Below are 13,615 nucleotides of genomic sequence, written 5' to 3'. Positions count from 1 at the left end.
AGACAGCACAGAACATCTAAGCCTTTAAACTTGCTCAGAATGCTGGGGTTTTGCTGATATGCTGTCACTCACACCTGCCATGCTCCTGTGGGTGCGGGGAGATGTGCAGGCACAGGGCTGCCTCTGTGCCAGACTGGACTGGGCTTCTGGAGTGACAGACCCATGTTTATTCTCAATCTCTTGCATTTCAGATCAACAGTTTCACTGCAATGTCAGGAGCAGAGCCAGCAGCCAATGTGCAAGCCTCTTTGAAAAGGAAAGGTAAACTGTGTGATGACATTACCTGAAAAATTCAGTTTCACAGAAAACACTGCTAGAAATAGCTAGTATTTTTTCCTGCATTATATCATTATGAATATATAATATATGCTACTGGGGCACAGTAACAATACATCCTTTTTAATGGTGCAGGATTCTTCCTTTAAATCTACTTTATATTCTTTACAGTTACTACAGAGCCAGATTTTTTTTTTTAATTGCTCTTAAATCATGCCAATTTTAGTCTATGCTCATGATGAAGGCAGGAAAGGAAAAACCTACGCTTCACAGTTGCCATCCATCTAGTTACATATTAACAGCTAGTAAAAGGAAAAGCATGAAATTCAACTAATGAACACCAAATTAAGAGGTTGCTTAATTCTAACAGAAGCCTCCAGAGCACCGTATTTTTAGAAGCCTGCCATGACAGCAGTAACTAAGCATACCCTCCAGGGCTTTGTAGCATGCCATTAAACATAATTCCAGAAGGCTCTAATAAGTTACAGCATTAGAAGAGTATTCTCTGTTGGACATCTTAGGACTTGCTAAATTCAGAATCATTTCAAGGCATCAACATCTTTTTAAATACAAGATACAAAGAGTTAACAAAACCCCCGGACGGTTTCAAATAAAACTTTATTAGCACCTTCTAGGAGACTGATGCTGGGAATAGGCTTTATAGGATCAACAAAGAAATATGCATAGATATAATCAACATATTCTCAATGTTTAAATGATGCAAAGCTGCTTGCTTTTAGGATACTTCTTACTGCCACAACTCCCACTGGATAGCATGAAGGAAGTTAGCTAGTCATACCATAGCAGCTTTGCACTTGGCCATTTCTTTACGTGTCTAGTCCTTTATTTCAAAGAAAATGCACACATCTGTGCAGGCTGAAAATAGGAAGAGGTCAGTAATTGCCTCTGTTGGGAGAGTCATTACTAGGTAAGTGGAATGAAAAAAAAATTTAAAAAAAAAAGGCAAGCCAGAAGGGAATGGAATCACCCAACAGCTGGGGCTGCAGATTATCAAAACAGCCAGGCCAGTCCAAGGAAGAACAAATAAATAAATGAAGTAGAAAGCTAATGAGATGGCCTCAAATACAAGGGAAAAAGGGAGCCCCAGACTGGACACGGGAAGACTACCATAACTGCTTAGTCAGCACATTGGGATCCTGACTATTTATTACAACGGGCATTAAAAGAGAAAACTTAGACTTATTTTTCCTGGAAAGTGGTAATTTATTATTTTTTCTGCAATCTAATCAAACTAAATTGTAAGCATGCATATTAGAGAAAGTATCTAAACAAATAATTTCTAACACAAGTCACATACATTGGTTGCAAAAGTGCTGATGTACTTCTCTAATTTTAGAGGACGATTCTATGCTATTTCCTAACATTCATAAAAAGACTAAAAAGATAGCCCTAACCTTTTATAAAAGCTACTTCAGAAAAGCTTATGATCATTATAAACCTTAAGATACTTTAAGCATACAAGTCCTTTATGCTCAATAAATGGAAAAAGTAATTTTAAAAACATACTGAATAATTAATTACTACAGCTATTAAACTGATCACAATGTGAAAATCTTGCACCCAAAAAATAAACTGCTCTATCAAAAGCATTAGGCCACAGATTGCTAAGGTGTTGCACGTGTATCTCTAGGGCTGGCCCATCACTGCCACGAATCAAGCCTGCTGCCCCTCACCGACACCCACCACCTCCATGGATCTGTACCTCAGCTCAGGACCGTACACTTTAAGCCAGCCGCCTCTGATTCTGGGCTTAAGTAGGTACGATTGCTCAATCTCCAAACTGTGTGGAAATACCCTGACAACTGAGCCACTCAATTGGATCAAGAAGGAGGCTGCTGAGGCTGAAACGACCTGTACAGCACAGGTTTCTCCTGCTTTAGTCAGTGGTCTCAGTCTCTATTAAGCAACTTCCCATACAGTAATCCAGTCATAGTATTTGAGGAGGAAAAATATGTCTGTTTAAAAGGATATAAATAAATCAAGCTACATCTTGAAAGAAATTTATTGTTAAAATTTGAAATTTTCTGTGTGCATTCTGAACAAATAGGGTTCTCTCCTTTTAGTTATGTTGTCAAACAACTCCAGAAGGCTTCAAGCCAGATTACTCACCAATATTATTTTCTTCCATTAACTATTTTAAAACAATGTCCATTACTAACAATAGCATCTCCTAACATAGCATTCCATGAGTCCTTTTTAAAAATTATTTTAAATAAATCCTTTCTCTTTTCATATTTCAATGCTCATAAGCACGAACAATTTGGTACATGTGAAGTCACTCTATTTTGACAAGTTCATTCCTGGGGTTGTGTTGTTTGGTTTTAGAAAAATAGCTGCGAAAGGAGAGCTAGGATGTACTGACTTCTAAATTCTTCCCCTGACTCAATACATGAGTCATGGGAAGTGAAAATGCCTCCTCTTACCAACCCTAGGGCAGGGATTTAAGGAATGAAACATCAACTAATCTCTTTCATCTTAACTAACACTGGCCCAATGCAACGCTTAGTGGGAGGAAAAACAAATTGCCAGAAACTCTCCCCAGGTCTCTGTTGCTTACATGTTTCTTTAAGCAAACACAGAGAACAGCATAAAAAGTCCATCCCTTATCTTGCTTTAAAAAGATTCTGTTTCATCACTGTTCCAGCACAAAGTGACACCATCCTGCTCTCAAAAGGAAAAGTAGCTATAATACTGTTTGCCATTAAACTTTCTATTGTAAAGCCTCAGAATACATAAGAAAGCAACACCATGAAAAATGATGTAAATGTGTCAATTAATAATAAAACTGTGAAAGGAACAGTTTTGAACTGAGCAGTGACATAACTGTCACAAACCAGACTGAGAAAAGGAAGTAAACTGGTTGTTTCCCCAGCTACTGGATTACAGTGCTCACAGCCAATAGTTGCACTAATAACTGCAAGATCTTTGAGGAACTTGGTATTTCACATACCCACCTGTTAAAAATATTATATTATGCTGTGGCAATCCTCTACAACCGTATGGTTTGAGCACATATCCCTGTCATACCGAATGCCAGACACTTTGATATCACCAAGGATCACTGAAATTGCTTCTGCCTTCCTGAAGCCCTGTAGTGTCAGTACTAAACCTGCCCAGTGCAACTGCAGCTGAGATCCCCTGGTCATGCCAACTATGGCAGACAACATGCTGGAGAGGTGGGACACTCCCCATGGCTTCTGAGGGTCATGGTCTGCAGGATCAGCAGCTCTTGGGTGAAAAAGGCCTCACTGTTACTAGTGACTTTAATACTTAATTCAAGCCAGCATAAAGCAAAATGCAAACAAGCATTAATTCACCTTATCTAAAACAGACAGCACAGTTGCAAGTGTTTTACCAAAGACGTAGATGACAAAATGAAAGAAAATCTAAGTGGAATCTGTTTATACTAAGGTTCCATGAGAAAGGTTTCTCTTTTCCTCATTCATTGATACATCATTTCCTACCTTGTAAAACTGTTGTCAAGGTATTGGTTGCATATGCGCCTTCTCTTCTTCCGCAGGTAACATATCCTTCACATTCATATCCTTCGTCTAGCAATATGTACATCAGACAAATGTAAAACCCAAACACGCAATGAGACTAATTGTAGGAAACACATTAGCAGCTCTTGCCCAAGACTGAAATGTGACTCTGATTAACATGCCTGAGTCACTCATCTCCAGTCTCCTCATTTTATGCATGCCACAAAAATCAACAAAAGGCAGCAGAATCATCAATAAATTATGATCTTTCTGCTTACACTGCATAGGTGAACTTCTTCTTACTTGAAAAAAAAAAAAAAAACAAACAACCCTAAGCTTCCAGTATTGTTATGCTGAGAATAAACATCTAATTTTGTCAAAACATAATTGATCAAAGGTAATTCAAAACTTCAGAACCTGACCGCCAGGAAAATATTGATGAAGAATAAAACCCCATCCTTGCACCTTTTCTTATGGAAAGAAAAAGCCCCCCCTCTCAGTAAAGCACTCAGAGTTCTCTCGACGGAAGTGGAGTTCCATGAAAAATGTCTCTGCTTACAAACCTTGTTAATACCATATTTTTCAATCCACACCCTTGCTCTAGTTTCACCATCTCATAGCTACACTAATCCAACTATAAACTTATCTAACCAAAATGCAACTTCCAGCATCATTTACTTTTTCAGTGGTCCAATTCAGAGCTGCCTAAGTATAACCACGAGGTGAAGGATAAGCATCTGGCAGAAGACAAACATTTAGGAGCAGCCATGCCACTGCAAAACAAATCAATACAAAATCCATAAGGACCTACTTAGCAATTCTTACTCTGAGAGTGATCAGCAAAACCAAAAATTGCAGCAGATGCTACACAAACTAAAGATATTAGCTGTCCTTGCTTTTCAAAAAAATGAGAAGGAGTCTAAACAGTAATCCTGGGTTAGAGGGCAGCACCAAGATCCTAATCCTAATCAGACTGGCAGAAGATTTGCAATATACGTCAGTTCAGGAGTTAGCATCCCTCTCCAAACACCTGTCCCCACAAAAGCAAGTTGAAAGATGGGGTTGAGGGGGAAGCTATGTCAACAGAAACTTTATTTTAAGCAGCATTTTTAATTGCCATATCTCTACACAAGGGGATCACACTGATGACATAACTCCTACTTGAAAAAAATCTAAGCTATACAAAACCACTGTGAGGTGTAACATGAAACATCCAGACAAAACTGGCTCTTCCTTATAAATCCTGAGTCAGATTTCTTTGCTACTCAGTCTCCAAATTGGGATGTGGCTCAATAATCACTAAAAATCCTGAAACAAAAATTTCATTCCAAGAACAGTTCCCAGACCAGCCTCACCACCATCATAAGGTCTGCAAGATGCAGAGAGCTATGAGCAACTTTGCTAAAACATGAAGTACCAATGCATGCAGGCAGAAGGTTCTGTAGCAGGCCCAATTTGTCAAGTGTAAGCCACAGTGCTATGAATTAACAGAATTTGCCTCATGAAGAAGCCTATTCTGTTCCTCCACGTTATTTCAAATGTCTCAGTTCAGCATTAGGGATCATCCCTTTCCCTTCACCACTCACCCATGCCCTCAGCAAACAAAGACATTGCCTCCTGGTAAAAAGCTTTAATTGCAACATGAACTGAACTACTAGATTTTGAAACTTCTGCTTTAAGTAAGGAGGCTCAGTTTCAGCTTTTAACTGCTGAAGAAGACCAACTCACATAGTTGACAAGTGATCTGGACAAGACACAGAAAGAAAACATGTCTCTCAGCATGCCACAAGCTGTACACAGGAATGTTCAAAGACAGGCAACGTGCAACAGAAATGGTACAATAGCTTACTTTTTTTCTCTGCTTTGCATGTTCTGACAAGAAGTTTTGTGATACTCGGTGACTGGATTTAGAAATCCTTGAGAAAATCTGTATGTGTTCACATCATGAATACAAACACTAAAATAGCTAATTTGAACTCACAGACAGAATCTGCTATCATCTTGTAAAGATGTTCAAAGACCTATTCATAGAAAATGCCACCTTTCTACTGTGTCAACAGAGAAGTTATTTTCAGCGACTGAAAATGTTTTTCCTTGAAATGCTGAAACATTTCCATTCTCATCAGAAAAGCAAGGTAATGAATATAAACCTTCTTACAGACTCACAACATTGTCTAAAGAGAGCTCTTATATCAGTAATCTCATACGTTAGACCCAGGACTTGGTTTGCAAAACTGGTAGCAAAACTATTTCTTCCAACTGGAACAGTTCCATATTGCAAAACTGATTATATCAGGATAGTTTGTTTCCTACACAAAAATAATAATAAAATAATATTACAATACAATAACTGCATGTCTATCATATTCCATAATAATAGATGGGTTTATGTTTAATAATGTAACAGTACACTTAAAGCAGTACAGCATATGCTTGTAGATAACCCCTGGATAATTATGGCGGAGCACATTAGGCAGATCCTGCAAGACATTCCAAGGAAGATATTCATCAGGATATGCCAGAGACCTGCTCGATCAATTATCTTTAAAATTCATTATGGGACCAGGCCCAAGAGCAAAGACAACACATATCAACTCCTTCATTCAACTACTTGGCTATTATAAACAGCATGAGCAAAACCAGAAAGTATCCAAGAGCATGCTTTGTTCAATTGCTCGGTTGGCATCTACGTTCTGGCAAAGCAGACTGGTCTAAAACGTGTGTGAATATACTAGTAAGTTGAGTAACTTTACTAGGAAACCTCGTTCCAAGTCAGTGCAGAGGTAAACTGATCTGCTTTAAACAAACAAAACTTCACTGGAAGAGGAATCAGTGCACTGTTACTACCAGTCAGAAAAAAAATGAATTTAAGTCCAGTCATGCCAGACTCTAAAGTCCATGCCTGAAAACAGTACAAGCATATCCAGCTAAATCAAGGAAGTTTTTAGTGTCAGGACTCATTTGATGAGTTCTGAAAACAAAGGCAGTAAACAAGCATACAAAATTGTCAGTGGGACAACTTAATATCAACCGAGTTTCAGTACACATAAGGTATAGTTTGTATCTGTGATACTAACAGGTCACCTGAGATGCTGAGAAAGTTACTCAAAACATAAAGCAAGTCAGTTGCAAAATCTGAAATTAAAGAATCAATAATTTTGATGACCCACACAGTACAAGAGCTCTCTCAAGCAGCATTTTCCAACTCATCCAAAGCACCTGCCTGAAAGGTCATCAATGTACAGCTCCAGTTATTGACGGAAGGACTACAGTACTTCCTCCTTACTGTCACAGTCCCCTGAAGGTATCGCTAGCTCATAAAAATCACATGCATCAGTGAACAAGGAAAAATGAAGTGAAAGTTCTAGCCAGTCTTGATCTTGAAACCTGCAGCAGACTCATCAAGCATGCGACAGAATAGCATGTATATTAGCTATTATACATATATATATATAAAATATATCTATAACTATAAATATCTATATATATAGCATCTCGTCCCTCTGCCAGACCCACACAAGGAGATGCACAAAATGCCTTTGGAGAGCTGTCTAGAGCACTCAGGCCAGCAATGAAAACGTTCAGGGCAAAGGGAAATGATCTTAATGTTGGTTAAAAGAGACCAGTGGACTGAACTCTTTCAGGTTAGTAATGGCTGAGATTTACAAGCAATAACAGCATAGCAATGGATAACTGCTGAGGTTACCTCTCAGCTGGTCACACTGCACTCTATGCATAAACAAGAACTTTCAACTGCATTGATCAGGCTATTTAATCTGCTTTGATGAAAGGTTTTCAGGTTCACAAACTGCTTTTTTAATTCATGCTGAGGAAAAAGGCATGTTTTTATATGGTTGATTTGAAGCTTTAAAGTAGCTGAAGTTGACAAAGCTGTACATACGTAAGATAGCAACAGTGATTCCAGAACCACGCCTGAAGAAAATAATGTCTCTAAAAATGCATTTTGCATTAATTCAAATGATTTTTTGATGAACGGACATAAGGGAATGTGGGACATAAGCGTGGGAAAAGCTGGCAGTGTTGTGGTGCAATAAGACCATAAAGCTAGTTTATTGATCTTCTTATCATGTACTCCAGTTGCAAATAAACTGATGAATAGACGCTTTCCCACTCCAATTAAAAGCAAAGAAGACAGTTCCTAAAAAAATAGGAAATAATCAGATCAATAGAACAGCAATGCTGCAACAAAAGATGCCTTGTTCTTCTGCAGAGGGTCATAACCAATTTGCTCTTCTCTCCTAACAAAAGTACAATATGTGATTACACAAGTGCTCACAAATTAAGCTACCAATAAAAACAGACAGAAAAGCACAACGGCCATAAGTAGTATCCATTGCCACATTTACTCAGGATATCCATTTTTGTCCTCTCATGGCTTTTAGACCATTATTCCATGATGACCTACATATATAAAAGACACATAATAGCATATGTTGCCTAAATATTTTGAGGAAGTCCTTAAATTATGTTTTGCATCATGAATACCATGCTTTCAGCAGCAAGTAGACAAGAAGTCCTCCCAAGCTCAAACAAGCAATCTTCAAAACTTCTCTGAAGTGATACCAAGATAATGAGAAAGACAAATCACATGTGCCACATGATTCCTGTAGTAAAATCTGTGTGTGTGCACACATAGACACACATGAAAGAGCACGATATGAAAAAGAATGACAAGATGGTATAAGGAAAAAGCAAACCCATTCAGGTAAACAAGTACTTGCATTAAAATTGATTTACCTGAGACTCCAGTTCTTCCAGTTTACGCTTCCTGGCATGAAGAGCTTTGCTTGGAAAAGCCCAGAAATAATTGGAAGTTCCAATTCTATCAGTGTCCACCATGCCATCATCAACTAAGCTTTGCAGAATCTCTTTCACTGACATTGAGGCTAATAAAAAGAAAAAATATCAAATTAGAACTGCATAACATCTAAACTATGGATATTATGAATACCATAATCCATCATCTACAATCACCTCCAGGAATATTTTACTATAATGTCAGTTAGCTGGACAGTTTCAACAGGACACCACGCTTGATGTTTACTCGAAGGAATGAATCCCTTCAAAATCAGCAACTTATACATAAAGGCTGCTATTCTACACAGTCTGCTACTAGGTGTTTGTAAAACATTGCTCATGAGTATCATAAAACATAGACACAGATTGCAGTACAATACCAGAACAAACTCATGAGAGGGTAGTTGAGAAGCTGTCTGGCAATCTTAAATTTAACATGGATTAACTTATAATTTCTTCATTAGGAAGGTAACCACATTTCACTTTGTAATGCTTATCGAAGCATTTAGCAGCAGCAGAGGCACTAAAGCCATCTGTCTATAGATTCAGGAGGGGCAAATTTTACTTTTTATTATATTCAGTTCCAATAAAGAAAGTAATCTGCAGTCAGAAGGATTCAAAACACTTTTGAACATAATTGCTCATTTTCTAGCAAATGTGTGGTATAATTCACCATTTTAAAAAATTATACCTGTTGAACAAAGAGAAGTAGTTATTATTATTATCCTCAGGTGCTTCAGATATAAAGACTTATGAGCTAATTAATGGTTTTCAGTGTCTGACTTGCAATGTCAAGTCTAAGGGGGTCACAGATCAGGAACATCCAATTTTTTGGAAGCTATATGCTGGATGCCAGTATGGGGGTGTTTCCATAGGCCAGATGTTTGTTTGTTATTTTGTTTTTGTTTTTGTTTTTTTTTCCAGAGTAACTGTGACTTGGGTTGTGCGGCTAAATGTCTTCATATTCAGAGGCAGGATGAATTTGGACTACTCAAAGGTGTTAATGGTTTTAGAAACTCTACACTCTGGATTTTTAAATATGCAATTCCATTTCATGTGCTTTGCATCCTCTTCGTGCAATTTGCAATTAATCATATGCATTGACAAATCAATCAAGACAGCATCACATCTCTTCAGAAGCCTATGAGTGCCTCTGTTAGCTGCTGACGTAACAGAAAACCACTGCTTTGCAATGTTCACATGTCTGTGGTTCTTTCAACAAGTTCATTTACTCTTTGTGTGCCACAAAGATACACTAGTCAAGGACAGTGGCAACTACGCAAACGTTACGCTTCATTCCCCTTTTGTCAGTCAACATAGAAGAAAGCAGAATGAGGAACATATAAAACAACTCAACAGCAGAAGATAAATCCTCTTGGACCTAATCCTAAACCAAGGGATCTCATCACAAAGGCTTTCACTGAAAAGACAAACCCCTTCCATTTGCAGCTGACCAGTCATTTTTTGGGGAGAAACTCAACACAACTTGGACCGTGGACTAGTATTTTCAGATATTTGCGACATTATAGACAGAAATTTCAATCCTCTGTTCACTACCCGAGTACACATAACAATTCCATAGACTGACAGTCACTGCAAGTCAGGCATCTCAGAGCCCAGGAAAAACTCCATCCTGTGTTGAAGTGGTTAACTTGGAGTCAGCTGTGACATTTTAATAATCTCCCATTTTGGCCCTAACACCCAAGTGACAAACAACAGCAAACCAAGGTACGACTATGTGTTAATATGGCTTTTAATGCTACAGCCCTGCCATTGACCAGTGTCCCTTTCTAGTTATTTTTTTCCATTATAATTACAGTCAAAACCCTAAATTTGTAGCCTGTCCCAGAAATGATTAATGACTCAAGAGAAATAGCTTTTGTAAACACTTACTGATCCCTTTTTCTTTTGGAGCAATCTTCTCTATATCCTTCAACTGGAACACGTCTTTCTGTGCAAAACATAAAAGACACTTTAGCTCCAAATGACAGCATCATCTAAGCCTGAGTGGTTTTTACACTAAATCAATGCCAACAAAAGCAAGCAGGAAATACATTGCATGTTTATATTTTGCTAGGGAAGTATCCCTCAATAGAATTAGAACATTCTGAGAATTTTTTTAAAAGTACTATTATTGTAACAAGCCCTGTTCTTTTATTTGGTACTCTAAAGTCACCGTATTTTGCCTGAAGTTAGACTGTAAACCCCTTGGGGCAGACAAAGCCAAGGTCAGACTGTCAGCACCAGATGCACCACATCGCTCAAGTACTCAAATGTCACAATGTTTTTTTTAATAGGTGAAACATCATGAATTACACATCACCAATATAACTGGAGTTCTGCTTTTGGATCTCCAGGTTTCTTCTCCACAGTGACTTCTTCCAGGTCTACTCCCATCTTTCCTTACACTCAGATTTCTTCCTTTTCCCACAAGTGGCAGTGAAATAACTCATCTCTTGCTATTTCTCTCATGGTAACAGACTCAAAATGAGAAGATTTGCATGGGGAGCACATGAAGCATTTAATACCACCTGTGCATCTTCATGCCTTAGCTCCACCCAAGGATGACCTGATCAGAAGCCACATAAATCGAGCCCTGTCCCTGTAATTAATACATGGACACAGGACAGGAGTGAAATGCAGGATATACAGAATTCATCCACGTCTCCAGTTAAGCTCCTTTTAGGACCTGTTTTCCCACCAATGTAAATGCAGGACAATTACAGGTTACTTACTGTTTCAAAAAATATCTCCATCATGCGAACTCTCTTCTCCTCAAAGCTCAGACCTTTTTTCTTGGACTAGAACAGAAAAAAAAACAAAATATTCAGCCATTTAAATAATTAACATCTGCTCAGAATTCAAATCTATTTACTACTGAGTTACATTTGCCATCCTTTAAAATAACTTACCACTAACCCCAGACTTTCAGACAAACTATTTATTCCTAAAGAATCATTACACTAAGCTAAACCACCTGTAATCTATTGAACTGATGGAGCTATATTCTGAATTTGGAGCCAATCCTTCACACAACCAAATCCAGCTCAAGCCTCAATGTTTCTCAGCATACCCAAACAATTCCTTGTTTCACCTTACTAAATTAAAAGTGTGTATTTATACCAATTCTCAGCAACTCATCCAAATGCTTAATAGTCCTTAGAAAAATATGATGGAATATCTTGGGTTTGTCATATTGATTTTTTTTTTAATCTTGTGATATAGAGACACTGGGGTGAGATGCAGGCCATTTAAGTTTTTTGAGGAGATAAAGTGCATTTTGAGGTACTACACCCTTCTTCAAATTTCCTATCCAACTTTATAGTTTCAAGGTCACATTTTAAAAACTGTGTTTCTCATGTTTCCTTTCTCTGCAGTTGTATGACCAAGCAGTAAATAACATGGATTGCAAGAGAAGCAAAAGGCAGAAACGACCATTCACAAACTGCTATCAGTAATACAAAACTGAGAAATATCCTCCTCTGATCACTTTCAGAGACACTATTTTGACATGCCCTTTGTAAAGTTAGGATCTAAAATACTTCACCAAGAACTGGGGCTTTATTAATAGTGTTTAGCATAGTCCTCCACAACCCAAAAGCAGTGGCCATTAGGTGAATGAGGAACAACTTTCCCCTGCCCCACTCCCTGCTTCACCAGCTCCAAGAACCTGCGCTGCTGCGTGTGGCTACAGGCAAGTGAAAGGGGGAGAGCAAGAGTAAAATAGGATGGTGGCAGAAAAAGGGCTCCCTGAAAAAAAAAAAAAAATTATATAGATTACCCTTGAGTCAAAGGAAGCGGGGGGTCTAATAACATGGTGCTTTGAAAAAGATGTGTGGGTTTCTTCCCAAACCCTGACAGAAGGGCTTAACTGCTGCCTCCTTCTTAAGTAAATCACACAGTAGGGCAGCATAAAATTATAAATGTGCGTCAAGAGGAAAACAGCCAGATGGGTTTAGATTTCAAAAACGTTATTAATTTTCCCGTTGGTTTCCATCTCCTACCTCTTTGCCCGCTGTTCCACACCAGGCCCTTCAGTTTCGCGGTCACTCCCGCTGCTGAGGTGGCCACAGGTACGGACGCCGCTCCGGGCCCTGGGGCGCCCCGGCCATTCCGGTAGCTCGCACCCGCCTCCGCCCGGTCACACCAGGGGATCCGGCCCACCCGTGGGCCTCCCTGGGCACCGTGCCCCCCTCAAGCTACAGCTGAATTCACGTTGCTCTTCAAGACACCTGCCACAGCCAGGCAAGTAAACGGCCTACGCCACGGTAACGCTGCACGGCCGGACCGGGCCCGGGGGTGCTCATGGGGAGGAGATGGGCAGGGCGACCGGGACTCCCGCTGCTGCCGTGCGGGCGCTGGGGACACGGCCCCGGCGGCAGGCGGGCAGCTCCCGCCGCTCTCCCGCAGCAGCCGCAAGGGCGGAGGGCGGGTGGAGGGCAGGCGGGGCGCGGGCGGCCGGGGCCCGCAGCAACGGCGGCCTCGCCCTATTCCCACAGCCCGCACCGGCGCTCGCCCCGCCGCTCCCTCCGCAGCCTCACTGACCGCCCGGCCCGGGCACGGCACCGCCGGCCGGCTCACGTCTCCAGCGAGAGCAGGCGGAGGGCCGCCAGCTCCACCGCGGGCGCCGCTTACCATGTCGCCGGCAGCGCAGAAGTTGATTTCGGCGCCACCGGGAGGGAAGAGGCTGCCGGGAGCCCGCCTGCGCAGCTCGCAGCGCCGCCTGCCGCCCGCCCCGCGGCCACATCGGGCCGGGCTGCGGGGCGCGTCTCCCCGGCGGAGGCGGCGGGGCCGGGCCGAGGGGCGGGGCTGCAGCGGCCGGGCCGAGGGGCGGGGCTGCAGCGGCCCGGGCTCCCGGGTGCTCGGAAGCAGGGCCGTGCGGGTTGCACGGTGGAGGACGTTTAAGGAGGAAAATGATGCGTGAAATTATAGTCTGGGTTTTATAGTGCTCGATACCATCAACCAAGAAATAGATCCTTGCGATTTTATACACCAGTCTTGCTGCACCAGAAAGCAGA

At 40.7% G+C, this 13,615-nt stretch overlaps 1 protein-coding gene across 1 annotated transcript in view; it reads right to left on the bottom strand.

Annotated features, from left to right (window-relative positions):
- Window positions 1–13,312, bottom strand: part of MND1 (meiotic nuclear divisions 1) — a 43,256-nt gene extending 29,944 nt beyond the window's left edge. The window contains exons 1-4 of the mRNA XM_080344371.1: window positions 13,233–13,312; window positions 11,333–11,398; window positions 10,491–10,548; window positions 8,538–8,686 (exon numbers count right to left, since the gene is read on the bottom strand). Of these exons, the coding sequence (XP_080200497.1) occupies window positions 8,538–8,686; window positions 10,491–10,548; window positions 11,333–11,398; window positions 13,233–13,235 (276 nt within the window). The 5' untranslated portion in view covers window positions 13,236–13,312. The remainder of the gene's footprint in view (window positions 1–8,537; window positions 8,687–10,490; window positions 10,549–11,332; window positions 11,399–13,232) is intronic.
- Between the last annotated feature and the right edge of the window lie 303 nt (window positions 13,313–13,615).

Source organism: Nesoenas mayeri, assembly GCF_963082525.1.
Source record: "Nesoenas mayeri genome assembly, chromosome: 4".
Classification (NCBI taxonomy): Eukaryota; Metazoa; Chordata; class Aves; order Columbiformes; family Columbidae; genus Nesoenas; species Nesoenas mayeri.
The sequence above is the reverse complement of the archived record's forward strand: the minus strand, read 5'-3'. Positions and strand labels throughout refer to the sequence as shown.